General features: G+C 44.8%; 1 protein-coding gene across 1 annotated transcript in view; it reads right to left on the bottom strand.

The window, feature by feature from the left end:
• TUBG1 (tubulin gamma 1) overlaps positions 1–22,479 on the bottom strand; it is a 31,445-nt gene that overhangs the window by 7,787 nt on the left and 1,179 nt on the right. Inside the window, exons 2-9 of the mRNA XM_040438755.1 lie at positions 20,779–20,891; positions 20,017–20,184; positions 19,599–19,667; positions 15,768–15,847; positions 15,258–15,384; positions 13,917–14,003; positions 12,080–12,229; positions 753–905 (exon numbers count right to left, since the gene is read on the bottom strand). Coding sequence (XP_040294689.1) covers positions 753–905; positions 12,080–12,229; positions 13,917–14,003; positions 15,258–15,384; positions 15,768–15,847; positions 19,599–19,667; positions 20,017–20,184; positions 20,779–20,891 — 947 coding nt within the window. The remainder of the gene's footprint in view (positions 1–752; positions 906–12,079; positions 12,230–13,916; positions 14,004–15,257; positions 15,385–15,767; positions 15,848–19,598; positions 19,668–20,016; positions 20,185–20,778; positions 20,892–22,479) is intronic.

Here is a 22,479-nt window from a genome sequence, read left to right as displayed (position 1 = left end):
CATCACAAGCGGGTTTCAGTCAGATAAGCTACTGTGACATCACCAGAAGCTTTAAGTCTGGCATGCTACTGTGAAATCACAAGTTGGTTTTAGTTAGGTGAGCTACTGTGGATTTCAGTTAAATAAGCTACTATGACATTAGGGTCCATTCACACGTCCGTAGAATGGGTCTGCATTCATTCCGCGGAACAGGTGCGGACCCATTTATTCTCAATGGGGACAGAAAGAATGCAGACAGCACACATTGTGTGGTCCGCATCCGCATTTCCGGTCCTCAGCTCGCGAAAAAAATAGAACATGTCCTATTCTTTGTAATAGATGTCGGGCGGCACTGCGTGGGTTGTGGGTGCACGGTCCGCGGGCGTCGCCCCAAGTACTTGATTGAAAGAAAGAACCGGTACTCCTTGCGATGTAGTTATCAATATTTTATTCGCCACTCATGAATAGAAGTGACGCGCGTTTCGGCACACGCAAGTGCCTTTGTCAAACTCAAGCAAACAGCGAGTGGACAAGAATAGGCATTTGTATAGGGGTGGCAGCCCAGTGTATTGCGGATCCGCAATACACTACGGACGTGTGAATGGACCCTTAGTCTGTTAAGTTCAGGCGTGGACACACTGCAAATTAGCCCTTCTACAATTACCTAGAAAGGCCATTTTGCAAACTTACAAAATCAGATTGTCCATCTGTTCCTGCTCACAATTCCATGTAGACATGTAAACTCATTTACTTACACACAAATGTTTACTCACCTGAGTAGGATCCACCTCTCCCTGAATGATATTCAGGATTGCTATGTAACAGTGATTCGTCTGCCTGTCCCGGCCGGTGGACACCATGACATTCTTGGGTTGCAGTAATCTCCTCATCACATCCAGCACGGTGGTCTTCCGCACACTGGCCACCTGCAGACATAACCCTTGTATAGTAAAGGCTCAGAGCATATAGGCTTCATTGTACTAGTCAAAGAGCAAAAGACCAGCAGAGAATAGAAGTGTCACACGCTAGAAACAGGAGAGGACAGACATGAGTTCCTCCTCCTCCCCACTACATATATGAACTGCCACATGTTTCCCATATGTGAGCAACATGATGAGCCATCCTAACACAGGGATGCCCAACCTGCGGCCCTCCAGCTGTTGTAAAACTACAACTCCCACAATGCCCTGCTGTAGACTGATAACAGTAGGCCGTACAGGCATGCTGGGAGTTGTAGTTTTTCAACATCTGGAGGGCTGCAGGCTTGGCATTCCTGCCCCAACATGATAAGATTATCTAGTCCTTAATATCAACCTAAAAAAACTTCTAATGCCCTGCGCTGTCGGAGTATGCCGTTAATTTACGACGAGGAGCAGGCCTCATTATAAATTAGGCGCATCCTCCAGGAGTCTGGGCACCTAGAACAGAAAACTACGGCAGCTGAGAGCCATTGTAGATTTCTGGCTTCATTTGTGCCAGAAAACTGGTGTAAATGAAGATAAATTAGTCAAGTGAATGGGAGTGCACTGAGCACGCACGGCCCCTGCTCCCATTCATTTCTATGATGCAGACGGAAATAGCCGAGCCAGCGCTCGGCTATTTTCGGCGGCCCCGTTGAAATGAATGGAGGGCGGCTGCGCATGAGCAGTGCGTCCTCCATTCATTTCCCCTCTCTGTTCTCGTTGTAGGTGCGGGTTCCGCTCCTATCAGACAATGGGAGCATATGCTAGCGATATGCCCCCATTGTATGTGATTTCAAGAAGCCAATGTTTATAAAGGCATAAAAAAATAAATCTCAAAAAATATTTCCATTACTCATCATCAGAAAACCAGAACAGGCTAAAAAGGCTATAAAGTTAAAGGGGATGCCCTGCGATCTTTGATATATATATTTTTTTAAAAGTGGTATTAACCAGTTCAAGACCAGGCATATTCTCCATTTTTTTTTAGCACATGCATCTTTGAAAGCCATTCATGTGTCATCTGTACAGCTCTGAACCTGGACAACCCCTTTAAATTAGCATTCCCATTTCAAACATTGATGGTATATCGCTAGGATATGCCATCATTGACGAACAGATTCAGGCCCCACTTCTGGGACCCACTACCCACCTCCAGAACAGAAATCTCCCCCACCCCCAGTTAAGTGAGCGCAGATGTGCATGTGCTGCCACCCTCAGTTCATCGCTGTGGGGTGTGGTGTGCCTCCATCACTCTGGGAGCCCTGTTCTGAAGATAGAAGCAGGTCCCAGAGGTGGGAGAGGCACCGGTCTGTGATTGCTTACATATCCTAGCGATATACTGTCAATGTCTGAGCTGGGAATACAACCCTCTTAAAGGAAATTGGTTGACACGTGCTACTATGCAATTCCTTTACTTAAATAGCAATGACACAGGTGACAGATTTCCTTTAACATCCGATTGAGATGTCTGACAAATTTCTTCTTAGACCCATTAAAATAGAAATGAAATTATTAGATCTGCAATTTTTATAGAAGGTTTCTTTAACATAACATTTAGGCAGAGCACACAGGAAGATGGAGTAGTAGTACTACAAGGTCAATCTATCAAGAGTGGAAAAATAATAAATCGATAGTCACACACAGATGTACCCTCTTATAGTCCATTAGGCTCTTAGATCTGCTTCTCCTAGGAATATCCTTGATGAATGCAGGGAGCAAAATATGGGTTTAATCACTTGTGGATGCAGACACTTATAAAAAGCATGACTGGACAGATTAGGTAAAATGACATGTGGCTCTCCTGACACGGACAACAGATGGATGATGCACACCAATCTTCTACACTCAGTCCTGGCAGCGGATATTGAATTAGCTAGAGGGGTCAGGCATTAGCACAGTCCCCAAGCGTGTTATAGAAAATGAGCCCTGGTTATCCATATTATGGAAATTAATCAGCTCCAGTCCTAAGCAACAGCATGGTATTAGGCCTTGGTCACATCTCCACTAAAGAGGACCTTTCACTACTGTAGAAACTAAAAACTAACTATATCAGTGGGCAGAGCGGCGCCCAGGGGTCCCCCTGCACTTACTAGTATGTCTGGGCGCCGCTCCGTTCGCCCGGTATAGGCTCCGGTGTCTGCGCTCCCTCTGACTGATTTCTTGTATGAGGCGTGTCCCTTGCTGCAGCGCTGGCCAATCGCAGCGCACAGCTCATAGCCTAAATAAATAAATCAGATTTAAAATCCCCAAAAATCTGTTTTTATTTATTTATTTTTTAAATCATTGATTTTTATCCACCCTGATCTCAAGTAAGTATCCAGATTCTGATTAGCGCGCTCAGTCTGTCCGTTCGACTGCGGATGAAAAGCCGAAGAGAAGGACAACTGTACCCCCAGTGGAGCACAGAACGCCTTCCAGAATCTGGAAACAAACTGAGTCCCCCGATCAGGCACCACATCAGAGGGAATGCCATGTAGTTTCACAATGTTATCGACAAACACCTGTGCAAGAGTTTTGGCATTAGGTAAAGCAGGAAATGCTATAAAATGAGCAATTTTACTAAAACAATCAACAAAATCATGATTTTTCAAGAACAATTCTGTAAATCCGCGATAAAATCCATGGACAAATGAGTCCAAGGTCTGGACGGGATGGGCAATGGAAGAAGAGATCCGGAAGGCAGAGTATGTGTCACCTTAGCACGTGCACAGGTACTACAGGCCGACACAGTCCTCAACACATTTACGCGACCCCGGCCACCAAAATCTACGAGAGATGAGATGCACAATGGATCTACTCCCAGGGTGTCAAGCAATCACCGTACAGTGATGTTCCTCGAATACCTTGTGACGTAACTCAGCAGGAACAAACAACTTCTACCGGGGGCACGAGTCTGGTGCATCTTCCTGGGCTTCTAACACCTTTGCCTCAAGGTCAGATATAACTACCCCTTTAGACAAAATAGGACTAGGATCTTTAGAATCCCCGCCCCCGCCTTGACATTCTTAACCCCAGGGTGGTAGGTGACGATGAAGTTAAATCTGGTGAAACACAACGACCATCTGGCCTGCCTAGGGTTCAGTCGCTTAGCCGACTCCAGGTAAGCCAGATTTTTGTGGTTAGTAATCACCGTGATAGGATAAATTGCTCCTTCCAACCAAGGACGCCATTCCTCAAAAGCCAACTTAATGGCCAGCAACTCTATTGTGTTCAGTCACAATTCAGTCCTGCTCGACTCTTTGCGACCTCATGGACCACAGCACGCCAGGCCCCTCTATCTTCCGCTGTCTCTTGAAGCTTGCCTAAGCTCACGTTTGTTGCTTCCATGATACTATCCAGCCATCTCATTCTCTGCCGTCTCCATCTCCTTTTGCCTTTGATCTTTCCCAGCATCAGGGTCTTCTCCTATGACTCTTGCCTTCTCATTATGTGTCCAAAGTATTTCAGCTTTAGCTTCAGTATTGCTCCTTCCATTGAACAATCTGGGTTAATTTCTTTAAGGATTGATTGATTGGATCTTCTTGCGGTCAATGGAACTCTCAGAAGTCTTCTCCAGCACCACAGTTCGAATGCATCGATTCTTCAACGCTCAGCCTTCCTTATGGTCCAACTCTCACACCCATACATTACTACAGGAATAGCCATGGCTTTGACCATACAAACTTTTGTTGGCAAGGTGACATCTCTGCTTTTAATTACACTGTTTAAGTTTGTCATTGCTTTCCTTCCAAGAAGCAAATGTCTTAATTTCATGGCTGCAGTCACCATCTGCAGTGATCTTTGAGCCCAAGAAAACAACATTACTTACCGGTAATCGTTTTTCTCGATACCCATGAGGGCACCCAGTGCGACTCAGGACCTCCCATCAGGACAGGAAACCTGAGAAGATAAAAAGGACACACCTCCACCCAACACCAGTGGAAGAAATAAATTGTTCTCCGGAGAGAAGTGATAAGGGATTAAAGACCCTCTTATTCTTTCTTTTTTTTTTTTTTTTTTTTTATTAAATCTATATTACTTCATATAGACCTGACTGATACTTTATATATTTTTATAAATGTATCCGAATCTGTATCTATATATGGGGAGGGAACTATCGGGTGCCGTCATGGGTATCGAGAAAAACGATTACCGGTAAGTAATGTTGTTTTCCCCTCACCCATGACGGCACCCAGTGCGAGATAGACTATAAGTAGAGTCTAGGGGGGGGCTACAGCCTGCAGGACCTTCTGCCCAAATGAGGCGTCAGAATGGAGCTGCAACCTATAATGTCTGAGAAAGGTATGTGGGGAACTCCACGTAGCTGCCCTACAAATCTGAGCTAAGGACACATCAGCTCTTTCAGCCCATGAAGTAGACACTGCCCGAGTAGAATGGGCCCCGAACCCAGAAGGAGGGGAAAGACCCAAGGAGATGTAAGCCCTTGTTATGGCCTTCTTTACCCATCTGGCAATAACCCCGCAGGATGCTTTTTTACCCCTATTCTTCCCTAAAAACTGGACCTTCTTCTTCTGAGGTATGTCGTGCAGTATTACTGCTGCTTCTCAGGAACTCCCATCCGGAGGACAGGAAACCTGAACAGGTGTTGGGTGGAGGTGTGTCCTTTTTATCTTCTCAGGTTTCCTGTCCTGATGGGAGGTCCTGAGTCGCACTGGGTGCCGTCATGGGTGAGGGGAAAACAAATCTAATAATGCTTCCATTTCTTCCCCCTCTATTTGCCAGGAGGGGATAGATCCTGATGCCATGATCTTAGTTTTTTTAATGTTGAGACTTAGGCCAACTTTTGCACTCTCCTCTTTCACCCTCATCAAGAGGCTCCTTAATTCTTCTTCACTTTCTGCCATAAGAGTCATATCATCTGCATATCTGAGGATGTTGATATTTCTTCCAGCAATTCTAATTCCAGCTTTTGCTTTATCCAGTCCAGCATTTTGCATGATATATTCTGCATAGAAGTTAAATAAATAGGGTGATAATACACAGCCTTGCCATACTCCCTTTCCGATATTGAACCAATCAGTTGTTCCATGTACAGTTCTAACAGTTGTTTCTTGACCTGCATACAATCAGGAGGGAACTAACTCTCCTTAGGGAGAGAGCACCTTAAATCAGTGTGAGGAGACTTATAGGCCATACATGCTCCTCTGGAATTCTGGGAGGGAAGGGATGCCTTAGTTCCTCAGGAGACATGTTAAAAAGATGGGAGTACCAGATCACCTAAGAACTTGCCATAATTTCTTGTGATCCACACAATCAAAGGCTTTGGTGTAGTCAATGAAGCAGAAGTAGATGTTTTTTCTGGAACTCTCTTGCTTTCTCCATAATCCAGCGAAGGATGGCAATTTGATCTCTGGTTCCCCTGCCTCTTCGAAAACCAGCTTGTTCTTCCAGTAGTCCTCGGTTCACATATTGCTGAAGCCTAGCTTGTAGAATCTTTAGAATAACCTTGCTAGCATTTGAGATGAGGGCAATTGTTCGGTAGTTTGAACACTTTGGCATTGCCCTTCTTTGGATTGGGATGTAAATTGACCTTTTCCAGTCCTGTGGCCATTGCTGAGTTTTCCAGATTTGCTAACTCTATTACCCACATCATAATTTCTTTCAGCAGCCGAGAGTTTTTTTTTTTTTTTTTTAGAAAGAAAGCACATAGGCGCCATTTACTAGGTGAAGGACCCTGTGACAAAACTGCTCCTACCCCCACCTCGGATGCATCAACTTCTACAATGAATGGCTGTGACACGTCCGGTTGCACCAATGTAGGGTCCGAATCAAAACATTCCTTTACCGCTGAAAAGGCTTGTAATGCCGCATCAGACCAGAGAGATATTAGAACCCTTTCTAGTCATGTCAGTTAAAGGTTTAACCACAGTCAAATAATTAGAGATTCATTTACGGTAGTAGTTGGTGATCCCCAAAAACCGCATAAGAGCTTTCAGATTTTCGTGTTGATCCCAGTCCAACACAGCACAGACTTTCTCGGGATCCATTTGAAAACCTGAAGATGAGAGTAAGTAACTTAGGAATTGCACCTCCTGAACAGCAAATACACACTTCACCATCTTAGCATACAACTTATTCTCTCTTAGGATCTGTAACACCTGTCTCACGTGATCCTGATGAGTCTCCATGTCAGGAGAATAAATGAGTATGTCATCCAGATATACAACAACAAACCTGCCCACCAGATGATGAAAGATGTCATTGAGAAAGTGTTGAAAAACCGCAGGAGCATTGGTTAACCCAAAATGCATGACCAGATTCTCAAAATGACCCTCAGGGGTATTAAAGAGTCTTTCACCAAATATGACCATTACAGACCACTCAGATCAGGTTCTCCATTACATTCCCCAGATTACTATGGTACCTTTCATATTGCAGTCCATCGCCGATTTGCTCCAAAAAAACACTTTTATACCATATGGTAATTAGGTTCTGAAGGTGCCCAGGGGCGGCGTTCATGCGGCCAGTGCCCAGGCCCCTCTGCGCTTTGCTTCCCAAACCCGTCCTCTTTCACCCCTCTGGCCCTTGTTTAATCGGAATACCTCCTCCTCTCCGTCTGAAATCCCGTGCCTCCGCCGGCTGGATCGAGTTGCGCAGGCTGGCGCATGCGAATTGAAAGTCCCTGTTCCTCTGCCCATAATGGGCAATGCAGTGCACACGCGCCGAGAATGAGTGGAGCGGCGAGGGCGCGGGATTTCAGACGGAGAGGAGAAGGCAATCAGATTAAACAAGGGAGGGCAAGAGGGGTTAAAGAGGAGGGGTTTTGTAAGCAAAGCGCAGAGGGGCCTAGGCACCGGCCGCATGAACGCCGCCCCTGGGCACCTTCAGAACCTAATTACCATATGGTATAAAAGTGTTTTTTGGAGCAAATCGGCGATGGACTGCAATATGAAAGGTACCATAGTAATCTGGGGAATGTAATGGAGAACCTGATCTGAGTGGTCTGTAATGGTCATATTTGGTGAAAGACTCCCTTTTAAAAGCAGTCTTCCATTTGTCCCCCTCCTTGATCCTTACCAAATTATATGCCCCCCTCAGATCCAATTTAGAGAACACCTTGGCACAGAATCTGATTAAACAAATCCGGAATCAAAAGGATGAGGGTAAGAATCACGGACGGTAATACGGTTTAGCTCACGGAAGTCCAGACATGGTCTAAGAGTACCATTTTTTTTTTTTTTACAAAGAAAAACCCAGCAGCCACTGGGGATTTGGATGGTCTGATATGTCCCTTCGCTAAACTCTTGGTGATATACTCTCGAATGGTCTTTCTTCCGGGTTCCAAAAGATTATACAACCGAGATTTGGGCAGTTTAGCTCCGGGAATAAGATTGACGGGACAATCATACTCCCGATGCAGAGGTAACTCCTGGCTACCACTCTCAGAAAATACGGAAATGAACGAGGGTACCGTTTTAGTTGTAACCACAGAGAACGATGTATTAAGACCGTTTTCTATGCGAAATTCACTCCAACCAAGAATCTGTCTCGCTTGCCAGTCGATGGTCGGGTTAGGTTTGCTTAACCATGGTAAGCCCAAAACCACTGGAGCAGGCAGACCCTCCAAGACAAAACATGAAATGGCTTCCTGATGAAAATCACTCACTCCTAAATGGATGTCATTCACCACCTATGACAAGCATTTCTGGGTAAGAGGTGCAGAATCAATTGCAAAGACAGAAATACTTTTCTCTAATGCACTAGTAGTCAACCCATGAATACGAATGAACTGTCCATCAATCAGGTTAACCCTTACCCCACTGTCGATAAATACCTTGATTTCCACAGTTTTGGACTCTAGCGCCACCTCGGCAAACAGGAGAAATCGGGTACCACTAGTAAATGACAAAAGTACGTTTTCTGGGTCCCCACCCACACCACTAATAGTAATTTGGGGATTAAACTTTTTTTTCACCTTGACGCTGAATGTATGGATAAATATTCACAAAATTCCCTTCTTTCCACAACAAAAACAGATTCCCTTCATATGACCAAAGCTCTTGCCAGCAGTTCCAGGAGTATCTCCCCCTAGCTGTGTAGGCTCGTCGCAAGGCGTAACCACAGGTGACTCTCCACAATAAGTGTCAAAGGAAGCCGCCACATTATTAGACAGTACGTCCTGGGGGTGAGGAACCCTAGATCTCTCCCTCAGGCATCTATCAAGACATAAGGCAAGAGACATAGCTGCTTTCAATGACTCAGGACGCTCAAGAAAAGCCAACACGTCCTTCAGCCTCTCAGATCCTGACAGAATTGGCTATAGAGAGCAGGATCATTCCACTCCGTATCCGTAGCCCATCTCCTAAATTCAGAGCAATAGGTCTCCGTGGAGCGCTCTCCCTGCCGTAAACCACGTAACTTGGTCTCGGCCTGAGAGATCCGATCCGGGTCATCGTAAATAAGACCCAAGGCTCTAAAAAATTCCTTTACCGACTGCAGGGACGGTGATCCGATTAGCAGAGAAAAAGCCCAAGACTGGGAGTCACCTTTAAGCAATGAAATGATCATACCTACACGTTGGCTCTCATCCCCAGAAGAGTATGGGCGCAGCTTAAAGTATAATTTACATGACTCCCTGAACCGAACGAAATTGTCACTACCCCCAGAAAATCTGTCCGGGAGAGCAACCTTAGGTTCATCGCCTGTGGTCTCTGGATCTGCAAGACAGTCGCACAGAGGTCAGCTAGACAAATCCTGCAGCTGTTCGACCAGTGCAGACATAGGATCCATAGCTGCACTGATCCGAACAAAAATGGCGGTTGATAATGTCACGAGTGAGGTATGAGAGGGAACACCACACCGACAACAGGAGGGAAGGGAAAAGCCACTAGGCCTCAACGCTAGGGAAAAGGGTCACCTCCTAAATAACCCTACTCCTTGCCCTGTCTCCTATTCGTATGGGCACACCACGAAGGTAGGAATGCCCATACACCGTAACCTGAGACCATGGAGACCATAAGGAGCCCTAGAGATAAAGGCTGGGCATGAGGCGGCCGGATCCTTCTCAGTTGAAGGAACCAGAGTCTCGCTGATGCCTAGTAGCAACAGACAAGGGAAGGAACAACAAAACACTAAGGTGCAAGACACTTAACTTCTGAAGAGATGGACGAGCACGGACTCCAGAGAGGACAACACACCAGCTCTTCCAAGACCAAAACCCAAATGAAGCCATCAACTGCACAGCCAGAAGAGGCTGTTAGATTCCTTCACGTGTAGCCAGTCTCTTTGATCTCCTGACATCTGTCACAGGAGGGACCGTGGCACCAATCCGGTGCAAATGCTGGGTGTCGGCCATGCAAACAGTTGCATGGCCGGATCACCACCAGGCCCAAGATGTAAATAATGGAAAATTGTGGGGACCTACTGATCCTTTGCGTTGATTAGTGGTAGAGCCCCGAGAGGTTTTTCTCAGAGGTTCTATGTCCCCCGTTCCTTCTCACTACACCCCCACAACAAGAAGAAGAGAGGCTCCCAAGCATGAGCACTGCTGCTCCATTCAAAATCTTATGGGACTGACAGACAAGTACAGCAGTTAGAAGGAACAGGGAACATGGGACCCCGTTCTCAAGATCGTGGGGGTCCCAGAACAAGTTATCAGCATGCATTATAATCTAGATAAACCACAGAAAAAAAAGAGTGCATAACACACCAATAATGAATCATAAAATGTAATGTTTATTAATAACAAGTATTAAAAAATGATATTCACAGTACATGATTGTGAATAAGTGGGGAAAAGAACACAGTGGCACATCACCTCAGATAAAAGCTCTTCAACTAACAAAATGCAACAATATAGTGACCTATGAAGATGATAATAACAGATCCCGGGTACAGGGTATGGCGGTCGGGTCTGTATAAAGTGCATGTGAATGTACTGGTGTGCCAAAAAGTGACCAATGCGTAGAGTAAGCAAAAAAGTAACGGGGGCCAGGTGTAACAATATAGTGACCTATGAAGATGATAATAACAGATCCCGGGTACAGGGTATGGTGGGTGGGTCTGTATAAAGTGCATGTGAATGTACTGGTGTGCCAAAAAGTGACCAATGCGTAGAGTAAGTAAAAAAGTAACAAACATGTATACTCGTTAACTACAGAAATAACATAGATGGCAACATACCGAATGGAAGATAAGCAATAAAAGGGTGATGACCATCTATCTTCCAATCGGTATGTTACCATCTATGTTGTATCTGTAGTTAGCGAGTATACATTTTTGTTACTTTTTTACTTACTCTACGCATTGGTCACTTTTTGGCACACCAGTACATTCACATGCACTTTATACAGACCCAACCGCCATACCCTGTACCCGGGATTTGTTATTATCATCTTCATAGGTCACTATATTGTTGCATTTTGTTACAGTTGAAGAGCTTTTATCTGAGGTGATGTGCCCCTGTGTTCTTTTCCCCACTTATTCACAATCATGTACTGTGAATATATCATTTTTTAATACTTGTTATTAATAAACATTACATTTTAGGATTCATTATTGGTGTGTTATGCACTCTTTTCTGTGGTTGATCTATAAATTAGGAGTGTGCCGTTTATCTGAGACCACATAGTGATCTATGAATTATAATCTACCAACTGACTGACTTTCCTGTCCAAAAGTGAGAGAGGCCATCAGGAGGCAAGGCACAGTCCTAAATGCTGCAGCCCCTTCATTTTAGCGACAGGCAGGAGTCACAGCACACATACTTCACACAAATTGTAACCGTTCATATAGACTTGTCAAAAGATAACCATAACTGGAATTACTGGCAAGAGTTCTGCGGATTAACCTGCAGCAAGTCCCAAGACTGACTACATGTCAGCGTTTTCTGCATACATGGTGATGTACGCTGCTAATCACTGGCTTGTAGGCGATAGTGACAGATCCGATTGTGTGTTTAAACTAGGAAAATATGAATGTGAACCTGAATGGGGACAGAGACCAGTGCGACTGGTGACAACCTCTGTACAGCGCTATGTAAGCAGCAGGAAATGGTAGACACTTCCTAAAAGGGCATTCAGAAAAATCCAGAAACCAACGTCTACTTTCCATTCTAATAGAAGTAGACTGATTTTAGATACAACGCAATGTACATCCACAGCATCTGATAAGAGTAGTCGTTTTCCGCTTTGACTTACCGATTGGTCTGTAGTCAGCGGGGTGTATCCAGTCATCAGGAAGTGCAGACGTGGTGTGGGGATGAGAGATGCAATTAACCCAATCAAATCATTGTTCATATAGCCTGGATAACGGAGGGTTGTAGTGCTGGCGGACATTATGGTGGATACCTGTAGAACACATACATAGGACATGTCAAATCGAGTGCCGCACCATCCTAAAGGCCTATAATCCTAAACACGCTGCAGGCTGAAGCATTTATCTGCCATTGTGATTGCTTTCTACTGAATCCTAATCCTCCCATCAGGACAATCCTAGTCATCACTAATATTAATGCCTTCCTAAAGATTTAATATTCCATTTACTGAGCTGTGAAGGGCATGGATGTAGCAGAGCCAACTCAGTGCCCATCTATCAGTCAGCAGTAAAAGCCCTATATGGCCTATTTCTATATAAGTGACTACTCATAATAGATGAATGCTGGCTGAATCTGCCATCTAATGTGTATTGGGGTGTCCCGACTCTCTGACTGCAAATCTCGGGACCAAGAAGGGTCAGGCATGCTATATATAAAGATGCTGATCCTCTTGTTCTCATGGGACGTAAGCAACCGCTAGGGTCGCCTAGTAGCGTCTTGCTACCCTCTCCTCATTAAAGGGAAGGTCTCACTTCAGCAAATGGCATTTATCACGTAGAGAAAGTTAATACAAGGCGCTTACTAATGTATTGCGATTGTCCATATTGCCTCCTTTGCTGGCTGGATCCATTTTTCCATCGCATTATACACTGCTAGTTTCCATGGTTACAACCACCCTGCAATTCAGCAGTGGTGGTCCTGCTTGTACACTGTAGGAAAAAGCATCTACCTCTCTGGTGGCCAGGACTGTGGGAGTAGGCTTGTGCTTTTTCCTATAGTGTGCAAGTACGGCCACCGATACTGGATTGCAGGGTGGTCGTAACCATGGAAACAAGCAGTGTATAATGTGATGGCAAAATGAATCCAGATAATAAATTGGTAAGTAGCTTGTATAAACTTTTGCTACATAATAAATGACATTTTCTGAGGAGAGACGACCCCTTCAAGACATCATGCATGCCTGGCCAAGCATGCATATATATGGAGTGGGGTCCCACCTAATATGGATGACCAGGTCAGTGATCGGTAGTGCTGGAAAGGAGGTGGTAAGGGAGTAAGCATAACTTTTTTATTACTCTAAATGGTTACCTGCCTTTAAAAAAAAAATCAATACTTCGGACAACGCCTTTAAGCAGTATGCATTTTGGAGTGTATCTTCCCCGATGTTTTTCTTACTAATAACTGCTCCTCTTCCGAACAGTTTCTCCAACAGTTATCAGATTGAGAAAGAACTTGAACAATGCAATCCTTTGGCTTGGCTCCACTGTTTCCATAGCTCCCCATGGACTATAGTGGAGAGGGCTGTGCCTACGCAAAACTGATCATCTGATACTTGGCTCTTTGGGTTCCACTGGTCTAAATGAATAGGAGGGACCCAGAACTGGAACAATTACCTATCAGACATTTAGGGCATATCCCATCTATCCTACACTTACTATCATCATAAATACTACATACAATTGGCTTGCATAATCAGTCGCAATTCACTCATTTTGCTGTTTATTTTCTGGTGGTTCAGCTTTTTTCTTTGAACAGTGAATGTGGCTCTGGTTGTGTACCAATAACAGCCATGTGTAAATGGGCCTTTAGTTATAGTCATTAACATCACAGAGGACAGACATGGTGGTACAACCAACCCTACCCCTGCTCATAGCCTGAAGAAAGCAATAGTGAAGTGGACAGACAGCATTCAAGGAAAACCTTGCACAAGAAGTACTCACCAACTGGTTTATCTGGGAGAAGGATGGGTTCTGTATGTGCAGTCTGTCTGTAGCAATTCTGTTCAATGCGGTGTTATCTAAAACCACCTGCAAAGAGAATACAAATGTAAAGGCTCATATAGACTCTTCAGATTATTAGGAACGAAGGCTCCTACGAACGCTTGTTCCGATAATCTGCCTGTATAAACGTGCTGCAGGTCACCTGGTGCTCGATCATCGGGTGAAATGAGCTTTCGTGCAGGCACCTCAATCATTTCTGGGCAGCAGATCCCCGTTTACACAGCACGATCTGCTGCCCAGAAACAATGAATAAGTACAAATATGAGCAATGGCGATCACTCATCTCCATACAGTGGAGGTGATCACTCCATGTAAATACAGCTCCTCACCTTCACTCATGAGCAGGCAATTGTCAGGAAGGAACAGGCCCTTACTGATAACTCTTTGCTCATCAGTGCAGTGTAAAAGCGCTTTAGAGGTGCATTTAGATGGGGCAATAATAGCGAATGAATGTTCCTGCGAACACTCATTCCCGACATTCTGCCTGTCTAAAGGTGCAGCCGATCACCCAATCAACGAAAAATTTCATTCATCGTGTGAAACTGTTGTTCGTGCAGGCACACCAATCATTTCTGGCCAGCAGATCATGCGGTCTAAACAGCGATCTGCTGCCCAGAAACAATGCGGCTGTATGAGGACGAGCGACCACTTGTTCTCATACTGTGGAGAAGATCGCTGCATGTAAATAAAGCTTTTCAACTCCACTGAATGAGCAGCTGACTGTTGGGAAGGAACGCTTCCTTCCCGACAATCTACTGCTCCCCATCCCATCTAAATGCACCTTAAGTAAAGCCCAAAGAGATGCAACGTTAACACAAACACAGTCCAGAATGGCAGCTATTACGACCAAGAAGAATTTAAAGGGAACAATGTTGAACATGATGTCTGAGCTGCAAGCAGCATGTTAAAGAGCAGGAGGAGCTGAGCAGACTGATATATGGTTTCTGTAAAACTTGTCATTTTTTCATTTAAATTCCTGCTTCTTCTGGCCTTTGAAGTCGAGGAGACGGTCCTATCAGTGATTGACAGCTTTCCCTCTATGACTGGGTATACAGAGATAGCTGTCAGTCACTGATAGGACCGCCTCCCTGACGTCACAGCCCAGAATGAGCAGGAATTTATATTAATGAAATACAAGTAATACTGAATCTCTCTCTTTGGTGTTCTCTGAAAATCATGCCCTGAACTAGTCATACTACGGTAGGTCAGTTTTGCACTGAATGTTCCTTTAATTATGCACCAAGAGCCAACTCAAACCATCCTACAAACATGTCGGCCTACCACACAGTCAGCATTTTGTGTCAGCCTCTTCAGCGTCAGGAGGGAATTGTAGGGCTGGACGACAACGTCACTCATTTCATCCTGGTTCGGGAAGACAGAGTAAGTCTGAACCAACTTCTTGGGATACCTGGAATAAATAAAAGAACAGAGGATGGGTCATTTTATGAAGCACATTGCAGCATTCATAACTAGTTATAGCTTAGATGGCTGCAGAGAGTCCACCGGATTTATACATGAAAAACAACCCCAGACGTAGTGGAAGACATCAGTTGTGGACTTTGCTGCACATCTCCATGTATTACATGCTGTGGATTTGAAAATCAGCAGCTTGCCCCCTATTCTGTGTATTGGATTTCCAAAACCCCCTACTACATGCACTGAACTGTTATTTGCTGTGGGTCTGCAGAAGTCTGAAGCCTATAACATCATGACGAGCTATTACGGACAGGGCTCTGACAACTGCAAATATGACAAACTAGATCCAAAGACGCTCCACAGCCCAACACCTACCTGTCATTTAATCTCTCCAATAGGTAAGAACCTAAACCGGAACCAGTACCGCCAGCGATGGAATGGCACAGGACGAATCCCTGTTATAAAAGGGAACAATAAATCAGTGAGGCATCAAAAAATAAACACACAATTACAGCCCTCCACCCCACAGAGACCTCATGTTCGGATCTTTTATGTTAAAATAAAAACCATTTGTTGGCAGCACATCTCTCCATGTAAACAGGGACGTGCTGCCAACAGTATGCAAACTTTACAGGGGGAGGAATGAACGATCTTACTAACACACAGTTTGCATCGGCCACCAATTCACTTAAGTAATATTGTTGATTAGCCCATCGTATGGCCCCGAACCTGCCTGTGTATAAAGACCCCTAGGGTCAGGATAATGAATGGAGGTAAATATTTGTAGAAACATTCATTCCAGATAAATGCCCAGTTTAAAGGTGCTGTCCATCACCAGGCGAATAAGTAAACACTCGATTGTCAGGTGATTGCATCTTTCATGTGGCACCTAAAATGCCCATAAGTCGGCAGCACATCATCCTGTTTATACAAGGACATGCTGCCAACAAAAAATGAATCTGTATGGGGACAAACGATCGTAGTGGCAATCATTTAATCTGATACACTGGGAAGAACTGCTGCCTGTGAATGCAGCCGAAAGAGCGGGCGATGATTGGGAACGAACGGTTCCTTGCCCTGTGCATAAGCCCATGTACATGGACCCTTAGTACTTGCTCAGTGCTCCAGACTAAAAAAAAAAAAATATCAAGGAGCCATTGGCTCCTAACCTGAAAAATTTTGTCGCCAAATTTAAAATACATATAAATTATAATAAAAATAAATAAAAAAGACAATGCACACGGATGTCATCCTTATTTTTCTCGGACCGCAAAATACATACTATCGTGTGCAAGAGGCCTAAAGCACATAATTTAGATTTGGATGCTATGTTCTCCTCCCCACAACCTTTTAGCCACTAAGAGGGGCTGGGGTACAACCCCTCTTAGCCTCACCAGGAGTACAGCACCAAACTACACTGACACATTGTAGCTGAGGTTCCGTTACAATATCAGTGTAGATAAAGCATGGCATTTACCACTGGATTGCAGGCTTTGGATGTAAGCATAAGCGTCTGCATTCACTGACAGCAAGCAGACATCTACAATTTTATGCAGTGTGGCAAGAGGAAAGGGAGCGAGTTCCATTTTGAAGATAAAGATTTGTCTGGACTGGTCAGTGTCAATACACACCATGTAGGCCACTACAAGCACGTCCCTTCACAAGAACATGTAACTTTATTTGCAAAGTTGTCACACAGCACATAACATGGCCATTCCCCTTCTCAGGATCTTTGTGCACGCCAGCTGGGACAACACACAGGTGACGCTTGTTCCGCCCACCACACTCACAAGCCAATCAGCGAACAGGACACAGGAGGAGACACACAACCATCCAATAGAAACAAGCGTTGTTCGTGCAGTAGCTAAATACACGTGAACGGGCGGTGACTGCGCGAGCGATGGCCGGGAAGCGGGAGCACAAGATGCGGGAACCCAAGCCCCGCCCACCCTCTATGCCGGGTAGTGTGAGGGACAGGCGGATCTTCACCCAGCAGTGTGTCTCTGCTGGATGAAATTTCTTAAAGCGGCAGAGCAGCGGGGGGTCTAGGCGCAAATGGCGACAAGGGACTAACACTAAATCAGTTTGTAGGTATACGTCTCTTATTCACAAAAATTAACTAGCCTGATAAGAACGTTAAAAATCAAAGAATGTTTAAAAATATAGGGGATAACCACCCACTAATAAATAACCAGGCTTAAAGAGGCATGTCCGTTGTATGGCTGAATACATATAGCAGGCATCCTCAAACTGCGACCCTCCAGCTGTTGCAAAACTACAACTCCCAGCATGCCCGAACAGCCTACAGGTATCAGCCTACAGCAGGGCATTGTGGGAGTTGTAGTTTACAACAGCTGGAGGGCCACAGGTTGAGGATGCCTGACATATAGCCTACCATACACACATATCAATGGATGGAGCGATAAGCAGATATATGAAGTACTTTACTCTGCTTACGCTCACTAATCCATACCACACGCCTCCACTAATAAACAAGGTCACTTATGACTTTAAATACTTGTAATAGAGAGACCAGCACTCCGTAATTCCAGTGATGAAAGAAAGGTTTCTTTATTCGTCACCCATATGTGACGCGCGTTTCGACACTAGTCTGTGTCTTTGTCAAAGTACAGGTGATAACAGCTGTATTTAATGGTACAGGAAGGGAACATTTCCCTGTCTTAACTGTGTTCACTGCTCTAACGTGATCAAAGGCTCCAACATAGCACACCCTCAGACAGGACAACAAATCCCCATTCGGGGTTAATTTCACATGTGACAGCAGTTTTGTGATCTATTTACTTAAATGTCCCTGTGGGTTGTGCTATGTTGGAGAGACGACGATGCGTATGAAGGACCGGGTAGCAAAACATAAGTCCACAATTAGGAAAGAAAACATCTTGTTACCTATTCCCCAACATTTTAAAGAAAAAAATCACCGCATCTCACAATTGCGTTTTCAAATTTTAGAAGAAGTGACCCTACCTCGACGTGGAGGAAATCGGATCCAGATGCTCCACCAGCGTGAAGCATATTGGATCCATCGACTTGAGACGCTTGCCCCCAAAGGCCTCAATAAGGAATATTCACTGAGTAGTTTCCTCTGATTCAATGAGTGCAGTAAATAATTGTGGATTGTTACTGTGTATCTATGTATGCTGTTGTTTTGTAACCAAATATGGATACCTCAATTCTCTGGAATGTATTTGAACCTGACATGAATTTTCAATACTGCAGCGCAATCTATCTTCTATGAGACTTGATATTTTTTGTAATACTTTTTGGATCTGAGACGTAACAGTGCTATGTCATGTGACACATCATGTGACGGGCATTGCTGCTTCCGTGACCATATGATTTTTTTACATGAGGAGGAGACGGCCTAATTCTAATGTATTGCTACTCATAAAATGTGTAAACCAGATGTATAAAGGATCAAAGATCGCTCTGATAGATAATAATATATGGGTCAGATACATGCCTTACCGTATTCCACTCATGGTCAGTCTGTTTGGATGGGTTGCTTAGCAGTATGACGCCCTGACCCCGTGACTGATCACATGGCTGGGGGCGGTTCAGTCCGCCCCTTTGCCATGTGACCACTGACGTGGCTAGGAGGCGGGTTATTTGAATTGTATTTAATGGTGCCATTTGTATATTACTTTGAGCTGTTATCACCTGTACTTTGACAAAGACACAGACTAGTGTCGAAACGCGCGTCACATATGGGTGACGAATAAAGAAACCTTTCTTTCATCACTGGAATTACGGAGTGCTGGTCTCTCTATTACAAGTATCGAGGTATCTACCTTTTGACCGTGCACCTGGACCGCAACTGATGCGCAGTGCCGCCCATTCATTTCTAATTGACTTATGACTTTAAGTGACCAACCGGTCACTCACTACTGCCCTCACAAGCGACTATTCCCGTCTAACAGTATGCCTCGCATAGTAGGAGGCGATTGTTATGCATAGCTCAACGCGTTTCCGTGCCTACATACACTCGGCACTTCCTCAGGAGCCAAGACGCACAGTTTGGGCGATTGTGCAACAGTATTTTGCCCAATTGTGGCTACTCGGGTTGGAGCATCAGCGCTATGATGGCCGCTTCAAGTCTTGTCGCCATTTTGCAATTGTAAGTCGCATTGGCGACCATTTTGGTCGCCTTCTGGAGCGCTGTTTCCATTTGATTTCACGTCTACTTACCTCCAAACTATCGCTGCCATCAGCTTCTCGATCAATAATGTCAAATATATCTTCATGGATTTTCTCACCCTAGAAAAGCAGTAAAAATCATGTAAGTCTTACTCATAAAATGAACGACACTAACATTACAGAATAACACTCATGACATAGGTAACGGAGAACAAAGAGAACAGATCTGTGACCCCATTATCGTCCATGTACTGGATCAATTCTGTTGTACAGTATGTACGGTGGAAACTGAAATGCCCTATTCTGCCAGACTACTGAAAGCCTTTAGGCTATGCATTCACCTAAAGACTATACTCCTGTAGAAACAGAGAAAAGAGCAGAAGACGGGACGCTGGATGAAGCCTACTACTACGAGAAGAACTTGGTCTGTGTTACAGGGAGCAATCCACTCAGCATGATACACACTTACCTGTGAAAAGCCACTAGCCCAGTTGTTCCCAGCGCCTCCGCCATGTTCGGATAGGTAGATGTTCTCGGGGTTGTAAAGGTTGGCATATGGGGAGTTTAAAATGGAGTGGATAACTCTCGGCTCCAGATCCAGCAGCACTGCTCGAGGTATATAGTGCTCATCGTCGGCCTAGAACATCCAACGCAAGTCAAAGTTACTTATGACCATCTCCCTCGTACGCAGAGGTTGCCTTCATCACATACAAGAGTGAGAACATTTTTATGTGCAGAAGAGATGATGACATCACATATCATGCTTAGGTCACCATCCCACCACAAATGTGGCCAGCCATCTGAACAGTCAGGCTAGACGCCCTTGTCCACTACGGATGGGTAACTACCCCCAAGATATAAAATGCACTCCTGCTTCCAATTTTATTTCAGCCCAACCAACTGTGGAACCATTGTCAGAAAGGAAGTTCACACAAAGACGAGGGCCAGTGCTCATCATCTATTATTTATGCTCCCCAGCCCGTGTATCTGCAATCTGTATAGGGATATAAAATATTTATGTGACATCCATATCAGATATACCAGGATGAGCCAATGTCCAGACATAATCATCCTCACAATTTCATACAGTAATATTAGTGTTCAACAAAGTGGATGGGCCAACTTTAAAGGGGTTGTCCAGGATAAGAAAAACATGGCTGCTTTCTTCTAAAAACAGCACCACACCTGTCCACAGGTTGCGCACGGTATTGCAACGTAGCTCCATCCTTACCTGATAGAAGAATACATCTTTCCGATCGGTGCCTTCAGTCGCAAATTCTTCCACAATCCCTTCTGGGCTGATGCCATGCTCTGCACACAGCTGCTTCCAGAACTCAAACCCGACTGTTAGGGGACAAGAAACAGCACAAAAAAAAAATTAAAAATGGAGTAAACCATTGCAGCCAATCAGATTTCAGTTTTCATCTTCCCCAAATGGTCTCTAGAAATGTAAAGATGGATTCTGATTGGTTGCTAGGAGCAACTACTCCATTTGCCTTTCACTACTGATGTATCTCCTCTCCTATATTTTATAATTCACATGCAAGGGTGGAAATGGTCAAAACGGTCAATGTTTTAAAGGGATCCTCTCACAGTCAGACAACTTTAAATGAGGGCACCAGTTAACCTTGAAGTTAACCTGTACGGTCCCGCCACGTTCAAGGCCCCGTAAAGACCTTTCTAAATGGATCATTGTTTGCCCTCAGTGGCACAACACACCTTCCAAAAATCAGTCTTAAAATGCCCCACGTCATACATAAATGAGACCTCAAGTGTCCACAGGGCGTCCACTCCGTCTGCCGTTTTCATCTATAACTCAGCCCATCTTGCCCTGATTGACATGGATGACGCCCCCTACATTATCCAGCCTTCTCCTGGGAAATGAAGCCTCTGCCCACAACAGGGAGATCCTAATCCACAGTCTTGACCCGACCTACAGTATGGTGGGACCACCTGATGCCACGTCATTTGTATATAACAGGTGTTATACTGTGGCACTCTGATAGAAGCTCAGAGGAATTCACAGAAGATGGGTTGAATGGATGTTGAGGCCTCACTGGCCTTCTACCTCCAAATGTCCTGTCATGCCTCCTCTAAACTGAGCTAGGTATATAGTTATAGTCTGATCTAGACAATCTGGGTGTCACCTGCAGAGAACATAGGTTATATGTAGGAGGCGGTGTATACCGACATACTACATGTTCTATACAGTACATGAAGAAGTTATTCCCCTAATCAGATTCCACCTTTCATTTTTCACAGCTCCTTTGGAAAATGAAAAGTGGAATCTGATTGGTTGCTATGGCGACTAAGCCAGTTCTACTTTACACCAGTTTGATAAATGACCCCATATGTCTTTATGGCTGTGGTGGTGAAGCTATAATATCCACAGCCAGTCTAGTTCAATCAGTCATGAGGAGGGTCACTAGATGAGCAGGGTTCGTCATGACCAGGACTATAAGGTCCGGGTACACTGGTCGCGGCCAGGTTCGCAGAGTAGCGCCGATTCCATAGAAATGAATGGCACAGCACGAGTCGCCAGAAATCCAGCTGTGTTGGGTTTTCTGCGACTTGCACGGCAATCCCATTCATTTCTATGGGATCAGCGCTACTCTGGAATCCTGGCTGCGAACAGTTTTGCTGGACCCTTACTCCAAAGCCCCAAATTGAGACCGTCCATACCTGCGGTTGTCACTATCTGTCAGCCGGAGACTGTGTTAGTGACAGTAAGTGTGCGCCACTCACTGCGCTGGATGTGTACAGGACTGCAGGGCAGACACAGCCATTAATGTTTAGCCCCCATGATGACGGACTCTTGTCCAGCTCTGTTGTGATGATAATCGTGGCGGGACACTCTGTTCTGGGGGCAGCCAATGATCTTTTTGTACTATCAAGACAAGTGCACGTGGCTAAATGAGCTCGTTGTAATGTA

This window comes from Bufo bufo, chromosome 6, assembly GCF_905171765.1.
Source record: "Bufo bufo chromosome 6, aBufBuf1.1, whole genome shotgun sequence".
Classification (NCBI taxonomy): Eukaryota; Metazoa; Chordata; class Amphibia; order Anura; family Bufonidae; genus Bufo; species Bufo bufo.
Note: the sequence above shows the minus strand (reverse complement) of the source record. Positions and strands in the feature narration are given on the sequence as shown.